This window comes from Nyctereutes procyonoides, unplaced genomic scaffold (genome assembly GCF_905146905.1).
Source record: "Nyctereutes procyonoides isolate TBG_1078 unplaced genomic scaffold, NYPRO_anot_genome, whole genome shotgun sequence".
Lineage (NCBI taxonomy): Eukaryota > Metazoa > Chordata > Mammalia > Carnivora > Canidae > Nyctereutes > Nyctereutes procyonoides.
Window position 1 is genome coordinate 39,586,760 of NW_026575051.1, and position 22,788 is coordinate 39,609,547.

The 22,788-nt window shown below is 36.1% G+C and overlaps 1 protein-coding gene across 1 annotated transcript; it reads right to left on the bottom strand.

The window, feature by feature from the left end:
* Window positions 1-16,715: 16,715 nt before the first annotated feature.
* Window positions 16,716-17,871, bottom strand: LOC129512892 (probable ATP-dependent RNA helicase DDX5). Its single transcript, XM_055330454.1, has one exon. The coding sequence runs from the start codon at window positions 17,404-17,406 to the stop codon at window positions 17,026-17,028; it is 381 nt and encodes a 126-aa protein (XP_055186429.1). The 5' UTR covers window positions 17,407-17,871; the 3' UTR covers window positions 16,716-17,025.
* Window positions 17,872-22,788: the final 4,917 nt, after the last annotated feature.

Consider the following 22,788-nt stretch of genomic DNA (forward strand, 5'->3'; position numbering starts at 1 on the left):
ATCTATTCATTATTAAGAGTGGGGTGTTAAACTAGAGTCTTAAGTAAATTATGTACCACTATTACCCTAATGCAGAATCTAACTTTGACTATATATTTACCATCACCAGTGAGATTTACACTACCTTTTTATGTTTATATGATGTTAATTAAGATTCTTTTACTTCTACTCAAAGAACTCCCTTTAGAATTTCTTGTAAGGCAGGTATGGTAATAATGAACTCCTTCAGCTTTTGTTTGTTTGTGAAGTCTTTGTCCCTTATTCATTTCTGAAGGTCAGCTACATTGGTATGAAATGTTTGGTTGAAAGTTATACTCTTCCAAGACTTCCAATATTGAATATGTCATCCTATTGTCTCCTGGATTGAAAAGTTTTTAGAACCTTTTAACAGTCTTGTGTGGGCTCCCTTATATGTAACTTCTCTTTTCTCTACGTGCTCTTAAAATTCTTTCTTTGTCTTTTACTTATAACAACTTAATTATAATATGTCTTGGTGTAGTTCTATTTGAATTCAACCTATTTTGAATGCTTTGGGCCTCATGGATCTGTAGGTCTATTTCTCTTCTCAGGTTTAAGAAGTTTGCAGTCATTATTGCCTTAAATATAATTTCTGTCTCTTTCTCTCTCTTTGCCTTCTGGAATTCTTATAATGTGAATATTATTTCTTTTCATTATGCCCCATAATTCCCATAGGATTTATTTTACCTTTTTTTTTTTTTTTTAGAGAGAGAGCGTATGCTTGAGTGTGTGTGTGTGGGGGGGGGGTTTGAGCTGGTCTCTCTGTTCAAGTATCACTATACATAGGGCCGTGCAGCTTCTCAAATGTTCTGGTTATATTCCCTGGTTGGACAGGCTGAAGGTTGTACTCAGTGATGAGCAGAGCTATGAAGTAGATTCCTTACCTAGGTGCAGTGGGAAAAGAAGTTCTAAAGATGGTAAAGCTCTTTGGTTACTGTCTTAAGCCAACCCACAACCCAAGTTCCATGACTAAACAGGGTGACTGCCTGCAGTCTGCAAACTATCAACTCTGTCTGACTACTTCTTGGCTCAAATACTACTGGGCTGCACTGCTTCCAGGAGTGGCCTTGTATTCTTACATGTGGACACTCTAGTCATAACATTCATTCCATTTTCCCTCTTCTTACAGCCTTCAGTTGGCCTCTCCTTGTGCCTAGAGGCGCGGAGAGAAAACAACTGGGGAAAAAGCACATTCAGAACCTGAAAAATGACTTGGGTAATTTGGCAGAGAATTCAGAATCCTGAGTATACGGAATGTGACCCAGGACGGAGGTGAGAGATCACAGGTTTCAGGATGACATGACTGCTTGATTCTAGCTCATAGGGAAAGGTAATCAGACAGAGCTCTGAAGAAGAGGGCCAGGAGAAGAGCCTGCTGTCATCCAGATCTAAGGATAGTACTGATTGCATAGTCATGCATTCATTCCTGTCATGTGTATCCCTCAAAGTGGATGGTTAAAAGATATGATCATTTTTTATTTGGAAAAAAATCCTATTTGATACACTAAGCATTGCTAGTTATTTATATTCCACTGAAATGTATAAGAGTTTTTCCTTTCAATCTTATAAAAAGTATGATAAATTTCTTACTAATATTTTGCTGAACTAATGTTTGAAAAACAATACTTCATTGTTTGTGTTCATATTTCCCTAAGTAGTGGTGAACTTTACATTTATAATATATTCTCTTATGAACTGCCTCTTCACATTCTTTGTCTTTCTTGGGAGAATTATTATTTTTATTTTTCAGCCAAAAATTTTCATTCTTTTATTCTATTGTCCATTAATTTCAGCATTTACCTTTACTGATTTTGTTCTCCAAATTTATTTTTGTTGTATTACATTTAATATGTTTCTAGTTCCTTAAGGTGATCACTGGTTTGTTTTAAATTTTGGTTTTTAATTAAAGATTTTAAAGTCTAAATTAGCCTAATTTTTATTAGCCTAATTTGTTTTAGCCTAAATACAAGCATTAGCTATGTTACATTGGTAGTCACCAAGTTATTCATATTTTCATTAATTTCTATATAATATGAAATTCAATTTTCAGTCCATTTTTGATCCAGGAATTTAATTTTTAAAGGGGTTAATGTTTTCTAACTTGTACATCCTTTGTATTAACTGAATTATTCTGAGCAGAGACCACGGCTTTCAAAAGCACTATTTTCAGGAATGTATCATGATGCTTTTTGTGACATAATATCTGATTAATCTTAGTAAATACTCCATTGGCAAAAGATCCAATGTAGAATATGGATAGGAAAAGCATGTGTTTGTGCACATAACTAATGTACATACTGCAAAAAAAATAAGTGTTAAAGACTGCTGTTCCAAAGAAAGGCCACTAAAGGTATAAATATAAAAATTGGGTTTGTGCCAGGTTAGCTTAAAAGAATAGAAAAAGATAAGAAAAATAAGCAGAGATCAAAGGACCATCTAAGATTTTAACATATATATCCATCAGGAAAGAAACCTATAATTATTAAACACAAACAACAGTGTTCCAGCATTGGACAGACTGGGCTTAGGGATTAAGGATTCTCCCAATGGGAAAATTAGATTTCAGGGACAGGAAAAACCTCTGACAAAATACAGAATGTAAGTCAGCACAGCTCAAAGCATAAAGATAGACTTGATTTTGAGTTAGTAATTGGAAGCTTCTTGTAGTTTCCCCATTTATGGCACAATCATTTCTAGAAAAATTAGCAGAAATAATATGATCTTTCCTCATTTCCTTGTTTGAAACTATTTTTAAAATTTTTATCTTTCTGTTTAACAGAACACTACTAAACTTGAATTGTACTTTTATTTTATGTGAAACAAGAAGGCACAAGGAAAATTGTTCAGTCACCATAAGGAACAGTCTTAAATGGAAACACTCAAAGAACAGATTATAGCAGCAAGAAGTTGCAAAGTACATAGCCTTAGGTCCAGATAGACGTGGATTTCAATATAATTCTGCCACTTTGAATGTTTATAAGTAGCAATCTCCTGTAAATATTTGGTTAGTGAGAGGGAACCATCTGCTATGGCACTAATGATGAAAACATACTTCCTGCCCCTCCTCCCTATACTACATTGAGAACTCATTAAAGTATACTTCTATTGGTTGGCTTCTTAGTTCAATATAGTAACGTCTACTTAAAGCAACTGAGCTTATAAAGAGCCTTATGCAGTTCAATGGTCTTCAATCCACTCAACATAATGCTGAAGAACCTGAAGCAGAATTTTTCAACCTCAACACTAATTGTATGTAGTCACCAACTGTCCTGTACCTTACAGAATGTTTAGCAGCATCCTTTGTTTCTACTCTGGTTTCTAAGTAGCAAATCACTTTGCTGTGACACTAAAATGTCTTCCGACATTGTAAATTGTGCCCTAGGTGGTACAAAATTGCCTATGGTTGAACCACTGACATAGTTAACAGAAATAGCTATTCGGTTTTCCTCCATTAATGGAGAAGAATTAAGATATTATTCTCTGTGAAGTGGACATTTTATACTGATATTTATAGTGTGTGTGTGTCTATATATATATATATATATATATATATATATATATATATATATATTTGAATTGTGTTGTTCAAAAAAAAAAAAAAAACAACAGAAAAACAGTAGCCAAACTGTGGAAGGAGCCTCGGTGTCCATCGAAAGATGAATGGATAAAGAAGATGTGTTCTATTTATACAATGGAATATTACCCAGCCATTAGAAACGACAAATACCCACCATTTGCTTCGATGTGGATGGAACTGGAGGGTATTATGCTGAGTGAAATAAGTCAATCGGAGAAGGACAAACATTATATGGTCTCATCCATTTGGGGAATATAAAAAATAGTCAAAGAGAATAAAGGGGAAAGGAGAGAAAATGAGTGAAAATATCAGTGAGGGTGACAGAACATGAGAGACTTCTAACTCTGGGAAACGAATAAGGGGTAATGGAAAGGGAGGTGGGTGGGGGGTTGGGGTGACTGGGTGACGGGCACTGAGGGGGCACTTGACAGGATGAGCACTAGGTGATATGCTATATGTTAGCAAATTGAACTCCAATAAAAAAAAAGTAGAGTCACCATAGGAAAAAAATATATACATATATATATACACAGTTTATATACACAATAAGTCTCAAAGAAGACATCCCCCATTATAATTCTATACATCTTTAATATAGGATGCAGAAACACACTGAATTTAAGGAAGTATAATAAATAGCCACCATAAGTTGATCTCTTCTAAAATAATCATAGAGCACCCAGATAAAATAGCTTAATAAATTAACCAAAATTTAATTTCACATGTTCATCTATTGAAATTTATTGAAATTAATTCAAATCTTGGAATTGGGAGGAGATATTTTATTGCTTCTTTGAACAACCTAACATTCTTGGATACTATTATCACCATTGCAGGAAATTGCTACCCCCATGTTGTCACAATTCCTGTAGATGGAAATTATAAAGGATCCATTGAGGATTCAGAAAAGATACTTACCTATAATCAGTATGTACCTTGAGGAAATTTAGGAATTTCAATTCATTCATGATTTCAGGTAACTTTTTCCATGTGTTGGGCACAGAAATTAATTTGGATGCAAATGTCAATGACAACAAACCAGCTGTAGTTCATTTATGTTGAAAATTCAGCTAAAGCTGGTGGAATTTCAATCATAAATAGGCAGATTGTGCTATAATTTGCTATCTTAGTAAGTACTAAATAAAATAATAAAATTATTTTACTGTCATTAGAGTTAGTAAAACAGAACTTTAAGTAGTGGAATTTTCCCAGAAATTCCAAGAAGGGATATCCTTTGTTAGACAATTAAAAATTAAGTTAATTACATTAGGCAATAGAACTGAGGGACTAAAAGAAGCATAATAAATAATCGATGATAGTGGGTAGTGGTATCCAATACTGCATGCTTGTGATATTATATACAAAACTATTTCTTCTAGGAGATGATTCAATCAAACAATCTTTCAAACAAGAAAAACTCTTCTCTGAAGTATTCAGGGTTTTTTTTTTGTAATACATATTAATCTTTAGATGAAAAGTTCTCTTTCTCTACAGAGAGGATGTTATTACTTTTAATTCAGAAGCTTCAGTAAAGGATCACAGCTAGTCCATCATCTTTCATAATGTCAATGACTAGTCTGATTTGAGAATGGATCAATAACAAGTCAAAGAAAGGATATGTCAGAGGTCATTGCTAACTTAAGAATTACTTTCTGGATTTATCACAACATGAGAACTAATGGATAGCTTTGACAAGTGTTTTTAATGCTAGCTGTGGAGACCTGAAAGGTAATAGTAAATTAACTGGATTTGCATTTTTTAGTACTTCATGAAGAAACACACCATATTCTTTAATAGATACTAATCAAAATTAAATTTTCTTATGTATTTCTTGATAATGCATTACTCTCTCTAAAAATCCAGTGTCTTAAGATAATTCAAAGGTGTCAGATGTATGATGAAATGACATTTGTGGGATTGCTGATATATTTCAGGAAATAAACTAAAGGTCAAAAATATGTCATAATTAAAAAGTATCAATATTAAATGTAAGTGAAACATAAGGAATAAAGGGTTGATATAGAAGCAATATGAAATCCTATTGAGCTATGTATTACAAAGCTGTGATCATCAAGACAATATAGTACTGGCACAAAAACAGACACATAGATCAATAGAAGAAAATAGAGAACCCAGAAATGGATCCTCAACTCTATGGTCAACTAATATTCAACAAAGCAGAAAAGAATATCCACTGGAAAAAATAAAAAAAGACCATCTCTACAATAAATGGTATTAGGAAAACTGGACAGCCACATGCAGAAGATGAAACTGGACCATTGTCTTACACCACATGCAAAGATAAACTCAAAATGGTTGAAATATCGAAATATGAGACAAGAATCCATCAAAATACTAGAGGAGAACATAGACAACACCCTTTTTGAACTTGGCCACAGCAACTTCTTGCAAGACATATCCATGCAGGCAAGGGAAACAAAAGCAAAAATGAACTATCGGGACTTCATCAAGATAAAAAAACTCTGCACAGCCAAGGAAACAGTCAACAAAACTAAAAGACAATCTACAGAATGGGAGAAGATGTTTGCAAATGACATATCAGATAAAGGGCTAGTATCCAAGATCTATAAAGAACTTATCAGGGCAGCCCCAGGTGGCTCAGCAGTTTAGCACTGCCTTCAGCGCAGTGCGTGATCCTGGAGACCCGGAATCGAGTCCCACGTTGGGCTCCTTGCATGGAGCCTGCTTCTCCCTCTGCCTGTCTCTCTCTCTCTCTCTCTCAGTGTGTGTGTGTCTCTCATGAATGAATAAGTAAAATCTTAAAAAAAAAAAAAGAACTTATCAAACTCAACACCCAAGAAAGAAACAATCCAATCATGAAATGGGCAGAAGACATGAACAGAAATTTCTCCAAAGAAGACATGGCCACAGCACATGAAAAAGTGCTTCACATTACTTGCCATCAGAGAAATACAAATCAAAACCACAATGAGATACCACCTCACACTAGTGAGAATGGGGAAAGTTAACAAGACAGGAAACAACAAATGTTGGAGAGGATGCGGAAAAAGGGGAACTCTCTTGCACTGTTGGTGGGAATGCAAGCTGATACAATCACTCTGAAAGACAATGTGGAAGTTCCTCAAGAAGTTAAAAATAGAGCTACCCTATGACCCAGCAATTCCACTACCAAGTAATTACCCCAAAGGTGCAGACAGGACACCTATACACCAATGTTTATAGCAGCAAGGTCCACAATGGCCAAACTGTGGAAGGAGCCAAAATATCCTTAGATAGATGAATGCATAAATAAGATGTGATACACACACACACACACACACACACAATGGAACATTACTTAGCCATCAGAAAGGATGAATACCTACCATTTGCTTCGACATGGCTGGATGAACTGGAGGGTATTATGATGAGTGAAATAAGTCACTTGGAGAAAGACAATCATCATATGGTATCATTTATATGTGGAATATAAGAAATAGTGAAAGGGACTATAAGGGAAAGGAGGGAAACTGAGTGGGGAAAAATTAGAGAGGATGACAAACCATGAGAGACTTCTAACTCTGGGAAACAAAGAAAGGGTTGCGGAAGGAGAGGTGTGTGGGGGGATAGGGTGACTGACAGGCATTAAAGAGGGCACTTGATGGGGTGATCACTAGGTGTTATACTGTATATTAGTAAATTGAATTTAAATAAAATATTTTTTAAAAATTCTATTGGGCTTTTTCTACTAATAGATATGGACACATCTGTGACATTATTATGCTCCATGGTAGTTCAAAATATATTTACAATTGTCTCAATTGTTGGTATTTAGTAGATATAATGGTATTACTGAATTCAAGAGAGTTAATTGATACCATGAAGATTAAGAGATTAGGAAGAGACAGATGGAAAGAGAATAAGTTAAAGTCTAGTAAAATAGGATAGCATAATATTCTATTAAAAACACATATTTTACTGAATAAAAAAATAGAACTTGAGCAGGTTAATAGAGTGATGATACTTTATGCCACCCCCAACTAGAATAGAACTGGAATTTCTAGATAAAATTAAGTCATCAAGCATTTACAATTCAAAAAAAAATGTGCGTAAATAAAATATCAGAAACTTAATTTCCAGTTAAGGCAAACTAGGTCATTCAAATTAACACTACCAATAAAAACAATAGCAAAAGATAAGCTGTTCTTACTTTTTAAATAGCATCAGTAGTATTAAAGAGCTGAACAGTTAGGTACACAATCTGAATTAATTGAAGAGCTTTTGATGTTCCTTTAAGTTTTCATTTGAAGAACTTAAAAGTTCAATAATCTATCTCTGTATATCAGTTACAAATCAAAAAAATAGATACTTAAAATTTCATCAAAAAATAAAATAAAATTGCATCAAAATTTTGAACTACATAAAAGTAAACTACAGGAAAAATTACAAAATTTTACTGAGAAATAGATAACTTAATAGATAAACTTAATAACTTAAACAGATATAGAGATTCATTATTGTCCTCATTTTGCTTCTCTGAGACACCCCTCCTTCTTCCTTGTACTTCTTCAGTTGTTTCAACATTTTTCTAATAAATTTTCTAAATAAATGCTCTAATGAAACACCTGGAGTGATTTCTACTTTCCAGGATGGACACTGACACAGCATTTTGCAAATAAAATGAAAATTATAGGTGGATTAATTTCAAAAATATGAAAGGCAAACCAATAAAACTTTTAGAGTAAAATATAGAATAATGTTTTTATTACCTCAAGGAGGGGGGAATTTTTCAAACAAGACAAAAGGACCATTAAGCATAAACAAAAAATTGATAAATTCTACTTCAATTAAATCAAAACTTTTATCAGAAGACACTGAAAGGAGCTAAATGAGAGTAAGGGATTTGAAACTCCTAAGTAAGAAAAAGCTAGCATGAAGAATATATGAAGAACTTCTATCCTTCTGTAAGTCAATACAAAAAGACCAGGAACCCATCAGAAAAATGGGCAAATTATTTGAATGGCATTTTACATTTACAAAAAGGAAATCCAAATGATAAATGAAATTATGAAAAGATACTCATTGGCAGTTTCTAATCTCTGAGGATTTCTCTTCCTCCTGCTCTGCTCCTCCTCCCTTTCTCTTTCCGTTTGTTTTTTTCTCCTGCCTTCTTCTCTTTCCCCTTTCTTCTCCTTATCTTCTCTCTTCTATCCCTTCTCCAATTCATTCCTCCTCCTCCCTCTTTCCTCCTCTATCTCCTTTACCTCCTTCTCCTCACCTTCTCCTCCAGGTCACCCTCTTTTTCTTTTTTCTCTCCTACACCATTTAACTCTTCTGTAACCATCCCCTATTTGAAATCCTGAGAGAAATTTTGTTTTCAAAAATTCTCATAAGTTTTGGCATGAATTCTAATCATGCTGGGGCCAATATTAAATTACATAAATTTTCGTTTAAATTACAAATAAAGGAAAACCCCTTTGTTTCCTTGACCAATGCATTTATTCAACAAACATTTACAGAGTAATGATGGTAGAGTTGGATCCCTGATGGGTTTTATATAAGTTCATAAGGAAAAAAAGAACTAAAAGAAAGGTAAGAAACAGAATTGAACAAATGGTAATGACTTAAAATTTCCAAGTCTTAGATCTTTCATCAACAATATGAGGATAAATACAAAAACTCACAGGACTGATATGAGGATTTAGTTTATTATAATGCATCATTTTAGAAAACTCTCATTTGTCCTTGTCTCTCATCTTCTCCACAATCTGTTTCATCTGTCTCAGATGCTGGTCCTTTATTATCTTTTATTTGCTACATACCAAACTTCTGTTCATTTTTAAAAAAGATTTATATTTATTTATTCATGATAGACACAGAGAGGGAGAGAGAGGCAGAGACACAGGAAGAGCGAAAAGCAGGCTCCATGCAGGGAGCCTGACGTGGGACTCAATCCCAGGACTCCAGGATGGCGCCCTGGGCCAAAGGCAAGCGCCAAACCCAGGGATCCCCTTCTGTTCATTTTTTAAGGCTCAACTGAGAAATTATCTATTCAAGTAAGGGTTTTCCAATTTTTTCCAACTTCTCTAGGTAGGCTTAGTGTTCTTTGGGTTTAACACTCTTATCTACTGCTCTTATACAACTTAGTTGCACTTTCAATACCTGTCATGTTCCTATCACAGGAAATGTACCTTCTTTATCTATTTTTTAAATTTTATTTATTTATTCCTGAGAGACACAGGTAGAGAGAGAGAGGCAGAGACACAGGCAGAGGGAGAAGCAGGCCCCATGCAGGGAGCCCGACGTGGGATTCAATCCCAAGACTCCAGGATCACACCCTGAGTGGAAGGTAGGTGCTAAACCGCTGAGCCACCCAGGGATCTCCCCTAGCTCTCTATTTCTTACCATGCCTTTCATATTGCCTGATGGGTTACCAATAAATGTTACTTGAATAAATCAATAAATAGAGTTTTAGCACTATCCACCTAAATTTTTGATAAAATATTAGACCTACAAAAAATTCAGTGAGTTTCATATCCTGGAAGAATTAAGAAATAGTATTAAAAGGACAACTGATAATAGTGAAAATGTAAAGAATCCAGAGGTTATCATCAGAATTAGTTTGGCTTTTTTTCCACAGATTTCCCAAGTGGTTATAAATGATATCTGTTTTGGAATCAGAAATTGTTTCCTGGGAACTTTTGTATGAATGTTTACTTAGAAGAGACTCTTCATTAATATTAGCACATAGTAATAGATTTTTCATCCATGGATTTCAGGAAACGAGATTCAAAGGAATGATAAGCAAATAAAGAATATTGAGTGCTAAAAGCAATTAACTTAAACAAACTCTGATTCTTAGTTTACTGTTATTACCCATTCAAACAAAATTTAAATTTTAAGAAAAACTAGGCAGACATATTTTGCTCTGGAAGACAATTTTTAACCTCTGCAGTCTTTTTAGTTTCTAAGTAGCAGATAGTATTGGATAGTTTAAAAGATGTATTTTCTTGGTGACCACTATATTACCGTGTTTGGTTTTGAGGTTTCTTTCATCTATGCTTCCGCCATCATTCTGGACATTTCCTTTATATCATATTTTCCGAATCAATAATGTTGTACATATACATTTAAGCATCATTTTGTTCTCTAATTCAAATACCTGTAGGCAATGACAAAACTAGACATTTTGAGTAATTAAGCATATATTTACATTGCCAGGAAAGGTTGGAAATTGAGGATTACATGGAGAGAAACTAAAGACTTATTTTGTATTTTGTTCTAGGTACAATATGTGAATTTTAAAAGGGTGTTCTCTCAAATCAGACCAAAATGAGTTCTGTGAAAATGCAGTCTAGGGATACAAAGCTTGAAATCTAGAGTCTAACAAACATGGATTAACATTCTATACCAACCCCCTTGATTACTATGTATCCTGTGAAATATCCTTAACTTTTACATTTGCAAGCTGGCAACAATAACACCGACCTAGTAAGGCTAGGGAATCTAAGTATATGTAAAACCACAGGGACTGAACACAGTGTCAGGGAATAATACTGTTGTTGCTATTGTTATAACTGATTACAGAAAGTATCATTCCAGGTGACTTACAAGGTTTTGACTGGTAAAATGACTGGTTCTAAACCTCAGTCTCCTGTTTCCAGACTCTGGAATCCAGACTTTATCTGTTAGGAAGTGCTCAGCTACAAAAATGGAGTTTCTGACTCAACTCAGATAAAATAAAATATTCTGCTGCATCATAATTAAGTTCAGAGGTAGAACTGCCTTCAGGTTTGATTAATTAAGAAGCTCAACTTAGTCATCGAGAATTCAGGTTTTACTGAGATGATCATTTAATTTTTTCTGTCTTTCTATTAATATATCATATTGATTTATTTGAATATGTTGCACCATCCCGCTTGGTATAAATCCCACTTGATCATGGTGAATGATTCTTTTAATGTCCTCCTGAATTTGGTTGGCTGGTATTTTATTGAGAATTTTTGCAAGTCTATTCATCAGGGATATTGGCCTATAGTTTTTGTTTTTCTGGTAATGTCCTTTCTGACATCAGGGTGATGCTGACTCAAAATGTTTCCTCTTCTTCTATTTTTGAAAGGGTTTGAGAAGGAATGGCATTAATTCTTCCTTAAATGTTTATTAAAATTCACCATGTGGTTCTGGAGTTTTCTTCATTAAGAGATTTTTCACTACTGATTCAATCTCCTTACTGGTAATTGGTTTATTCAGACTTTCTATTTCTTCCTGATTAAATCTTAGTACATTGTATGTTTCTAAAAAATATATTCAGAGAATACATTTGACAAAATTCAGTATACATTCATGATGAAAGCTCTCAGCAAATTAGGCATAGAATGGATGTATCTCAAACATAATAAAGGCCACTTATGATAAGCCCACGGCTAACATCATACCAAAGGTGAAAGGTTGAAATCTTTTCAACCACCCAAGACAAGGGTGTTCATTCTTACCACATCTATTCCACATAGTACTAGAAGTCTGTACCAGAGCAATCAGATAAGAAAAATAAATAAAAGGCATCAGAATTGGAAAGAAAGAAGTAAAATTGTCTCTAGAATTACAGAAAATCCATAACACTTCACACACACACACACACACAAAAATCTATTAGATCTAATCAAAAAATTCAGTAAAGCTGCAGGATACAAAATTAACATAAAAAATCAGTAGAATTTTCATGTATTAATAATGAATTATCTGAGAAAGAAATAAAGAAAAAAATCCAATTTACAATAGTAAATTAAACACATTAAACACTTAGGAATAAATTTAACCAAGGAGGTGAAGATCTCTACTTGGAAAACTATAAAACTATGAAAGAAAGACACAAAAAATGGAAAGGTAACTCCCTGGTTTAGTGTTTAGACATAGGGAAGTAACTGAATTTGCTGATATTTGTCTTGTCACCAGGTGTGTTACTTACTTTTTTTTTAAAGATATTATTTATTTATTCATGAGAGACACACACACACACACAGAGAGAGAGAGGCAGAGGAGGCAGAGACATAGGCAGAGGAGAAGCAGGCTCCATGCAGGGAGCTTGATGTGGGACTTGATCCCAGGACTCCAGGATCACACCCTGGGCCAAAGGCAGTGCTAAACCGCAGAGCCACCCAGGCTCATGTTTATGGATTGGAAGAATTAATATTGTTAAAATGTTAATACTATCAAAAGCTATCTAAAATTCAATGCAATCCTTTTTTAACAGAAGTAGGAAAAAAAATCCAAAATGTATATGGAACCACAAAATACCCTGAACAGCCAAAGCAATCCTGAAAGAAAAAAAAAGTGGGAAGCATCACACTTCCTGATTTCAAGCTATACTATAAATCTATAGTATTTAAAACAGTATTGTACATGCACAAACACAACAAATACATCAATGGAGCATAATTGAGAGCCCAGAAATAAACCCGTGCATATACTGCCAACTAATATTTGACAAGGGAGCCAAGACTACTCAGTGGAGAAAAGTCAATCCCTTCAATAAATGATATTGGAAAAAGTGGATATTCACATGTAAAAGAATGAAACTAAACATTTATCTTCCACCACTTACAAAAATTGACTCAAAATAGATTAAAGATTTATGCATCAATAGATGAACATCTTTATATGCTAAGTGAAATAAGGCAAATATATGATTTCACTAATATGCAGAATCAAAAAAACAAATGAACTTACAAAACAAAACAGAAACTGGCTCATAGCCACAGGAAATGAACCACTGGTTATGAGAGCAGAGGTATCATGCTAAATGAAGTAAGTCAAAGAAAGAAAGACAAATACTGGTATGATCTCACTTATGGGTGGAATTGAAGGGGAAATAACACCAGAAACCAGACTAATAACAAAGAGAGAGAGAGAGGTCAGATTTGTGGTTACCAGAGGTGAAGGAGGGATAATTGGCAGTGGAGGAGAGGTAACTGGAAGAAGGTGGTCAAAAGGTACAAACTTTCAGTTATAAGATTAATAAGTATTAGGGATGTAATGTACAATATGATGAGTATAGCTAACACTGCTGTGTGATATATAGGTAAGTTGTAAGAGAATGTATCTTAAGAGTTCTCAACATAAGAATTTTTTTCTTTTTTTGCTTTTTATTGTATCTATTATGTTAACTAAATGTAATTGCAGTAATTATTTCACAATATATGTAACTCAAACCATTATGCTGTACACCTTATACTTATACAGTAAGAGGTGTCAGTTATATCCCAGTAAAATTGGGAGAAAAGAAAGAACTCATGTTCTTTCTATCTCTCTACCATACATGGGATAAATTCCATCCTATGGCTGCTTATTTTTATGGTTTTAGAATGGCTGCCAGAAACAATAGGGCAAAATCATCTTACTCAAGTAGGGAAAGAAACAGAGAGAGATCAATTTATTGATTCCAGGAACCCAAGCAATACTCTCCCAAGCAATACTCTCTGCTCTTATTTCCTTTCCTCCTTTTCTTTCTTTTTTCCATCTATTCTGTCCACCCTTCTTATTTCCTCTCTCCTTTCTCTCCTCCTTTTTTTCTTTCCTTCCTTCCTTCCTTCCTTCCTTCCTTCCTTCCTTCCTTCCTTCCCTCTTTTCTCTTTTTTCCTATTTCTTTCATTCTTTTTTCAACAATTATTACTAGGTATCGACCATAGGCCTGTCACTGTTCTAAGTTATGGGGATACATCAGTGCACACAACTGTCAAAAATATTCTCCTCTTACAGCTAACATTCTAGTAGAATCAAGTTGTTAAAAAAAAAAAAAAAGAATCAAGTTGTTCCCACAACTAAACAAACCTCTGGCCAGAAGAATGAGATGACAATGATGACTAGAGACTAACCAGTTAGAGTGGAATAGATGTTGGGGAGTCTATCACATTGGCTCAATATATCTTGAAACAACCTTGGGATCTCTTGTAGACATCAAATCTTCAAGCACCTCACAGTCTATGGAACTTTTTATAAATATATGCCTTATTTTCTTCTTCTCAGACAAAAAAAATAGTTCTTCAATGGTGTGTACTACATAGTCATTGCCAAACATATTAGTTTGTTTTATGTGACAATATGTTGTTAATAAAATTTAAGCTCATTTGCTTTCTTTGGTTGTCATTTTAAAATCCCAGACCTTGCATTTATCTTGGTTTATTATGTAAAAATAATTTAATGTTTTAATCATAGACTACATGATATACTGTAATGGTAATCTTTAAATGCCCATTTCATTAAAATTTTATGTTGCACACAAGACCTATAAGTCCCTGCTGCTACAGCAAATCATTTCATAACTTTATCTAATAACAATGTCTGGTGGTGATTTTCAATTAAATTGAGTTACTCATAATGCATCAGATTAAGTGGATCTGAGCCAAATGTTGTTGATCCCACTTACAATGTGGTTTTGCAATCACGCCAAAGTAGTTTTGTCTCAGTTCCTACCAAATTCTAATTCCTACTAGAGAAAAGCAACATGTGAATAGCTCAGACCTAAACTGTAAGTTTTTTTAAGGGCTCATATTTCATTCATTCATTTTCAATCCTTTACTGAGGCAATTAAAATTCTGAGTTTGCTATCTTTTCTAATGTTTTGGATTTTTTAAATTTAATTTCATTTATACCCACTAGAAATTAACCAGAATAAAATTGTCTAGAGCAGCTACCACCTTTCTTAAAGATATTATGTGGAAAGGGAGAAAATTATTATCTTTAAAATAAGTGCACAGGGAGAGGCGGGATTTGCACAGGGTGGTTTCCATGGGCTTTTCCAATTCTCACTTTCCCATAAGCTGCAGGACTCTAACATACCTGAATGTTGTAGGTGGTGGGACCATCTGACCTAAACTTCACCTAACAAAGTCATATGATTATGTAAAAGTTGTTAAGTATAACTACAACTTACAAAGTCAAAAGTCAATCCTACAAAAGCAATTAGTCTATACTCCAGAGGCAGGGAAGTAATACAAAAAAGAAAACTCTAAAATTAAGAGATAACACATGTGGCCAATAATATGAGAGGGATTTTAGCATTTAACTTAATGATAATGAAACAGATTTCTTCAAGAGGCACCTAATTTCAAAGATAAGTTGTAACTCCTATGCCACAATATGTTCTACAAACAAGTCAGGTTTTCACAGAAACTATTTACAACAGAAGTTAAAGAATTATAAAATTATTTCAAAGAAATATCTCAGTATATCCACTACCTCAACTATTATTGGTACTATCACTCATTTAAAGATCATACTGATGTATGGGTAGGCAGATCTGCCACACAACACATAAGCTTAACAAAGCAGCTATTTTCTTTTGTCATTGGTAGGACATCATTTTAATTGACTAATGCACATGCCATACAGGTTGATAAATATTTCAAATATTATCTCTGTACATTCTGTCCTATTGTAAATAATGTATATTGTTTGCAGTGACTAAAGTAGCAATTTATTGAAATGCATCACTTAAATATAACTCAGACATAAAAATCTATGATAAAATCAATAATCCAAATTGCTGAGAGATTTCAAAATTGAAAGACCATTTTCATTCTATTTTATTTCAGTCTGTGTCAACTAGATAATACAAATCACCAACTTTACCCTACAGAACCCTGCACTATTGGGTATAAATCGTGTATTAGTCTGCTAAGACCACCACAACAAAGTATCATGGGCTGGGTGGCATAAAAAAAAAACAACAAAATTTATTTCTCACAATTCTGGAGGTTAAAAGTTCCAGATAATGGTCTGGCAGGGGTTAGTTTCTGGTGAGAACTCTTTCTGACTTTCAGACATCTGCCTTCTTGCTACAATACTCACACAGCCTTTGCTCTGAGCATGTGGATATGGAGAGAGATCACTCTTTTCCTCTTATAATGCCATCAATCTTACCAAATTAGGGCCTCACCTTTATGACTTCGCTGAACCTTAATTATCTCCTAAAGACTTTATCTTCAAAGGCAGATAACTAGAGATTAGGGCTTTAACACTTGCATTCAGTTGGGGATGGGGAGGTACAAAATTCAGTCCACAGCAGGTCAATAAACTCTATCCTATCATTCCAACTACTTTGGAATCCACAAATATTTTGTGGGAACTATTTTATTAACTTGGCTAAATTCAAGTAAAATACTTTTTTTTTCAGTCTTCAAATATTTTTTATTGGAAGGCCATGCGTTGCCTTCATTTATTGTATTTCAAATCGCTGTACATTTACTTTTGTGAAAACACTGCCTGCATTTTCTAGTACAAAAAAAGCCTAAAAATTGTTTCAGGAATGTAGAGAAATATCCAACTTAAATAGAGAAAAAGTGCAACATAATTACTGCTGCACTGCAGTCATTTCTGCATTTCCCATGTTTCTTAAATAACTATCTTGTCTGATAACACACAATATAAAGAGCAATTATGAAAAACAGACATTTACATATACTTCTAAAGTCTTATTGAGAATATCCTGTTGGCATTGGATAACCAATCAAAGGCACAGCTGCAGTAGCAGGATATGCACATGCCTGTTGGTTCATACCATTGTGCATATTGGGAACATTACTTCCATATTGCTGAGTGCTATCATAACCATTCTGGTAAGTCCCTGTTGGATTACCAGTCCTAAAACTGGTCTGTATACCAGCAGACACAAAATTACTTCCAAAGCTCCCATTGGTGTAATTTGCAGCACTGTAAACACCATTCTGAGTTTTTGCCCCAAAATCTCTCTTAAGCAGACTAGAGTAACCTCTGTCATAATTTTCCCTGTCTCTAAAGGTATTAAAACCACCCCCTTTGCCCGCAAAGTATCTGTCCCCACGGTCATCCTTCATGCCTCCTCTACCCCTTGAACGACCTGAACCTCTGTCTTCGACCAACTGAAGCAACTTGGGATTAATTGCTTGATTAGCTTCATGAAGCACAGAGATAAGGTCGCTCACTTGCTTTATGTTATTAGGTGTAAAGAAAGTGTATGCTGTGCCTGTTTTGGTACTGCGAGCAGTTCTTCCAATTCAATGAATATAATCCTCTGAGGACTTATGGTAGTCATAATTGATGACAAATTTCACATCTTCCACATCTAGCCCTCTGGAGGCCACATCTGTAGCAATCAGAATAGGAGCTTTTCCATGTTTGAATTCATTTAGAACCCAGTCACATTCCTGTTGACTCTTATCACCATGGATACCCATGGCGGGCCACCCGTCTCTCCTCATTTTTCTAGTAGGCTCATCACATCTTCTTTTGGTTTCAACAAAAACAATGGTTTTATTCTCCTTCTCACTCATGATCTCTTCCATTAGCACCCGGATACCTCCACTTGACCCTCTCAAAAGCCAACCCATTATCTTACTTATAGACGTGTAAGACAGCCTTGTGGGAGATGATTTACACACCACACAACTCACCTACTTAAAGTGGTGGTTTTTAAAACATTCACAGTATTGTGCAACCATTGCTACAATTAATTTCTGACTGTTTTCATCACCCCCAAAAGAAACCTTATACTCATTAGTAGTGACTTGCCCATTTTTCCCTCAATTCCCTATTCTGGACTTTTCGTGTAAAGGGGATCATGTAATATGCAGTATTTTGTGATTTAACCTCTTTCAGCATAATATTTTCAAGGTACAATCACACTGTAGCATATATCAATACTCCAAAAAAAAAAAGAAAACCTACCAAGTAGTTGATCTTGTATGACAAACTTATTGACATAGGGTAAGATGGGTATCTAGATGTTGAGTGATGGGACTTTGTGTCTACAGGATCTAGTAAAATGATAGAAACAAATCAAAGTTCACACTCCACTTCTGTGGATTACTTTATCAGGTATAATAATCATCCTAAAGTTTCACACAATAGTGAGCCTTCTAATGTGGATTGACAGAGAACTATTATGTAGAAACTTAATGTGCTTTAAGTATAAGAAACACAGGGATAGAGTTATAATTTAGCAATAAATCTGTGGGCTTAAAACAGACACTTGGTTATTTTAACAAACATAAAGATGACACAGTAATTTATAGTAGAAACATCTCATAAAACAAATAAAATGAGTACCACTTTCTAGAAGAGTTGCCCAAAAATGTGGAAAAAATGAACATATATATGGAACTATTCACCTTAGCGATTGAATAATTTCTCATAGATTCATTAGGTAAGCCACTACCATATTTTCTAATTAACTCATAAAACATGCTCTTCTGGACATTCTTCCCACTTAGTAAAGACTTTTGTCTTTACTAAAGACATTTATTAAACATTGAATTGTATTAACATACTTGTATTTATGCTATATTTGTTATATTAATCATATCATATTTTCCTCTTCTTCCTTTTAGATCTATAGTCTTGGTGACCTCAGAGGAGGAATGGAAATAAATTTGAAAGTATTGGTTTATTTTATTATGTGGTTTTATATTTTTGGAGATTACATACAATTTGGAGATTACATACCATTTGCTAATGATTATGGGCTATTAAGATTATGGATCCAAACAGAGGTAACCAATGCAAGGCAGGGGAGGTATAGGTATTTACACCTACACTTTGATGGAATGTTAATAGCACCATAAATATATGTGCTTACTCTTTTGACAAGGATGACTAGGAAAGTATTATAAAATACTTTAGGAGATACCTGGATTTAACATGAGTATGGACCTGCATCACAGCAGAACTGCTGCTGTTATGAGCACACATAGGAAATCCTTATTATATAAAATAAAATAAATAAAATAAAATAAAATAATAAAATAAAAAGTAGTTAATATTTTCATCCTGAGGGGCCACTTACAATTGGGGTCCAGAGTCACAGTTTCTGTAGAGGGAAAGCTAGATCTAAAATTTTTCTACTGACAAGGACATTTGAGTTTCAGCAACAAATTACTATTATGAATGAATCAATAAGGCGTATATTATCAAAAGACAGTTTACACCATATTTTTCAATCATAAATAAAATCATTATAAGAAGACTTATGCATAGAGAAAACAACAAATGATGTTGCAAATTGAATTCTTTTTTTTTATAAATTAATTTTTATTGGTGTTCAATTTACCAACATACAGAATAACACCCAGTGCTCATCCCGTCAAGTGTACCCCTCAGTGCCCGTCACCCATTCACCCCCACCCCCCACCCTCCTCCCCCTCCACCACCCCTAGTTCATTTCCCAGAGTTAGAAGTCTTTATGTTCTGTCTCCCTTTCTGATATTTCTCACACATTTCTTCTCCCTTCCCTTATATTCCCTTTCACTATTATTCATATTCCCCAAATGAATGAGAACATACACTGTTTGTCCTTCTCCGGTTACTGTGGCCAAGTTCAAAAAGGGTGTTGCCTGAGTTCTCCTCTGGGATTTTGATGGAATCTTGTCTCACATTTAGATCTTTCATCTATTTTGAGTTTAACTTTGTGTATGGTGCAAGAGAGTGGTCCAGTTTCATTCTTCTGCATGTGGATGTCCAATTTTCCCAGCACCATTTATTGAAGAGACTGTCTTTCTTCCAGTGGATCGTCTTTCCTCCTTTATCGTATATTAGTTGAGCATAAAGTTCAGGGTCCACTTCTGGGTTCTCTGTTCTGTTCCATTGATCTATGTGTCTGTTTTTGTGCCAGTACCACACTGTCTTGATGAACACAGCTTTGTAGTACAACCTGAAATCTGGCATTGTGATGCCCCCAGATATGGTTTTCTTTTTTTAAAATTCCCCTGGCTGTTTGGGGTCTTTTCTGATTCCACACAAATCTTAAAATAATTTGTTCTAAGTCTCTGAAGAAAGTCCATGGTATTTTGATAGTAAATTGCCCTGGGTAACATTGACATTTTCACTATATTAATTCTGCCAATCCATGAGCATGGAATATTTTTCCATCTCTTTGTGTCTTCCTCAATTTCTTTCAGAAGTGTTCTATAGTTTTTAGGGTATATTTTGAGAACCATTTGAATGGTAAATGGTTCTCCAACCTTTTATTTTCAGGTTGTAGGTGTCCTTCTGTCTAAAATGAGTCTCTTGTAGACAGCAAATAGATGGGTCCTGCTTTTTTATCCAGTCTGAAACCCTGCGCCTTTTGATGGGGTCATTAAGCCCATTCACGTTCAGAGTTACTATTGACAGATATGACTTTAGTGTCATCATGATATCTATTTAGTCCTTGTTTTTGTGGATTGTTCCACTGAACTTCTTCTTAAAGGGGAGTTTTAAGAGTCCCCCTTAAAATTTCTTGCAGAGCTGGTTTGGAGGTCACATATTCTTTCAGTTCCTGCCTGTCTTGGAAGCTCTTTATCTCTCCTTCCATTTTGAATGAGAGCCTTGCTGGATAAAGTATTCTTGGTTGCATGTTCTTCTCATTTAGGACCCTGACTATATCCTGCCAGCCCTTTCTGGCCTGCCAGGTCTCTGTGGAGAGGTCTGCTGTTACCCTAATATTCCTCCCCATGAAAGTCAGGGACTTCTTGTCTCTTGCTGCTTTAAGGATCTTCTCTTTATCTTTGGAATTTGCAAGCTTCACTATTAGATGTCGAGGTGTTGAACGGTTTTTATTGATTTTAGGGGGGGATCTCTCTATTTCCTGGATCTGAATGCCTGTTTCCCTTCCCAGATTGGGAAAGTTTTCAGCTAGGATTTGTTCAAATACATATTCTGGCCCTCTGGCCCTTTTGGCGCCCTCGGGAACCCCAATTAAACGTAGGTTTTTCTTCCTTAGACTGTCATTTATTTGCCTTAATCTGTCTTCATGGTCCCTTAATTGATTGTCTCTTTTTTCCTCAGTTTCCCTCTTTGCCATTAACTTGTCTTCTATGTCACTCACTCGTTCTTCCACCTCGTTAACCCTCGTCCTTAGGACTTCTAGTTTGGATTGCATCTCATTCAATTGGTTTTTAATTTCTGCCTGATTGGATCTAAATTCTGCAGTCATGAAGTCTCGTGAGTCCTTAATGCTTTTTTCTAGAGCCACCAGTAGCTGTATAATGGTGCTTCTGAATTGGCTTTCTGACATTGAAGTGTAATCCAGATTTTGTAACTCTGTGGGAAAGAGGGCTGTTTCTGATTCTTTCTTTTGAGGTGAGGTTTTCCTTCTAGTCATTTTGCTCAGTGCAGAGTGGCCAAAAACAAGTTGTATTGGAACACGGGGGAGTATCACTGGTCCGTCCAGCTGGTCTTCTGGGGGAGGGGCCTGCTGTGCTGATTTTCAGGTGTTAGCACTTGGGGGAGCTGCTCTGCCCCTGCCTGCTGCGGGGCTCAGCTGGGGTTGTTTACCCCGTTGGGCCCCAGGAGGATCAGCCGCAGTTGCTATGGCAACTCTGGAAGCCTGGATTCAGCCTCCGCAGTAACTTCGGGGCCCGGGGCTCTCGGCTCTCAGTCCGCAGGGCCTGGAGGCTCCGGGGCGGGGCCGCTGATCTGCTCAGCTCGGGGCAGGAGCGTCCTTGCTGTCCTGGGCCCTCCCGGCCTCTGCCTGTCCCGGGGGAGGCCGGATCCTGGGCTGTGTCCCGGCGCCCTGTGCTCCGGGGCCTGCGCTGTTGGATTCGCGCTCCCGCCCCGCAGCCCCCTCCGCGGAGCCGCCGCCCGAGCCCCTCCGAGCTGCTCCGGCCCCGCCGTGCGCGCTGCAGCCCTTAGGGAGCTCGGCGCACTCTCCCGGGGCGCAGGTGTCTGTTAGTGTCCCCGGGAGCCCGAGGGCATCCCCGCTCTCCTGGGTCCTGCTCCAACTCCCTGCGAGCCCCTTTCCGCCCGCCCGGGAAGGTTGGTGCAGCTCCTGCTCCTCCGGGACGGGGCTCTCCTGTCCTGGGGACACTCGCCCCGGCCTCAGCCCGGCTCCTCGCGGGGCCCCTCCCCCTCGGAGGCCTTTTGTTCCTTTATTTCTTTTTCCCCGTCTTCCTACCTTGATAGAAGCGCGGACTCTTCTCACTGTAGCGTTCCAGCTGGTCTCTCTTTACATCTCAGGCCGAATTCGTAAATTTTCAGGATGGTTTCGCAAATTGAATTCTTAAGTATAATTCCATAAATGTAAGCGAAAAGAAAGTTTCCTTAAAGAAGTTTATTAGAAGATATTTCCATTTCAGTAGCACAATTACCCTTTGCACATCATGAAATTCCACAGCTCTCTGAACACAGACCCACACCTCCACATAGCTGCCAAAGCCAGGACCCTGTCTGCATCTGTAGGTATGTGGGCATGTATCCATGGGAGTCTTACTACTCATTCACCT

Excerpts from the sequence above, each read along its gene's own strand:
- LOC129512892 (XM_055330454.1), bottom strand. The coding sequence starts at position 17,406 with ATGAAGGATGACCGTGGGGACAGATACTTTGCGGGCAAAGGGGGTGGT.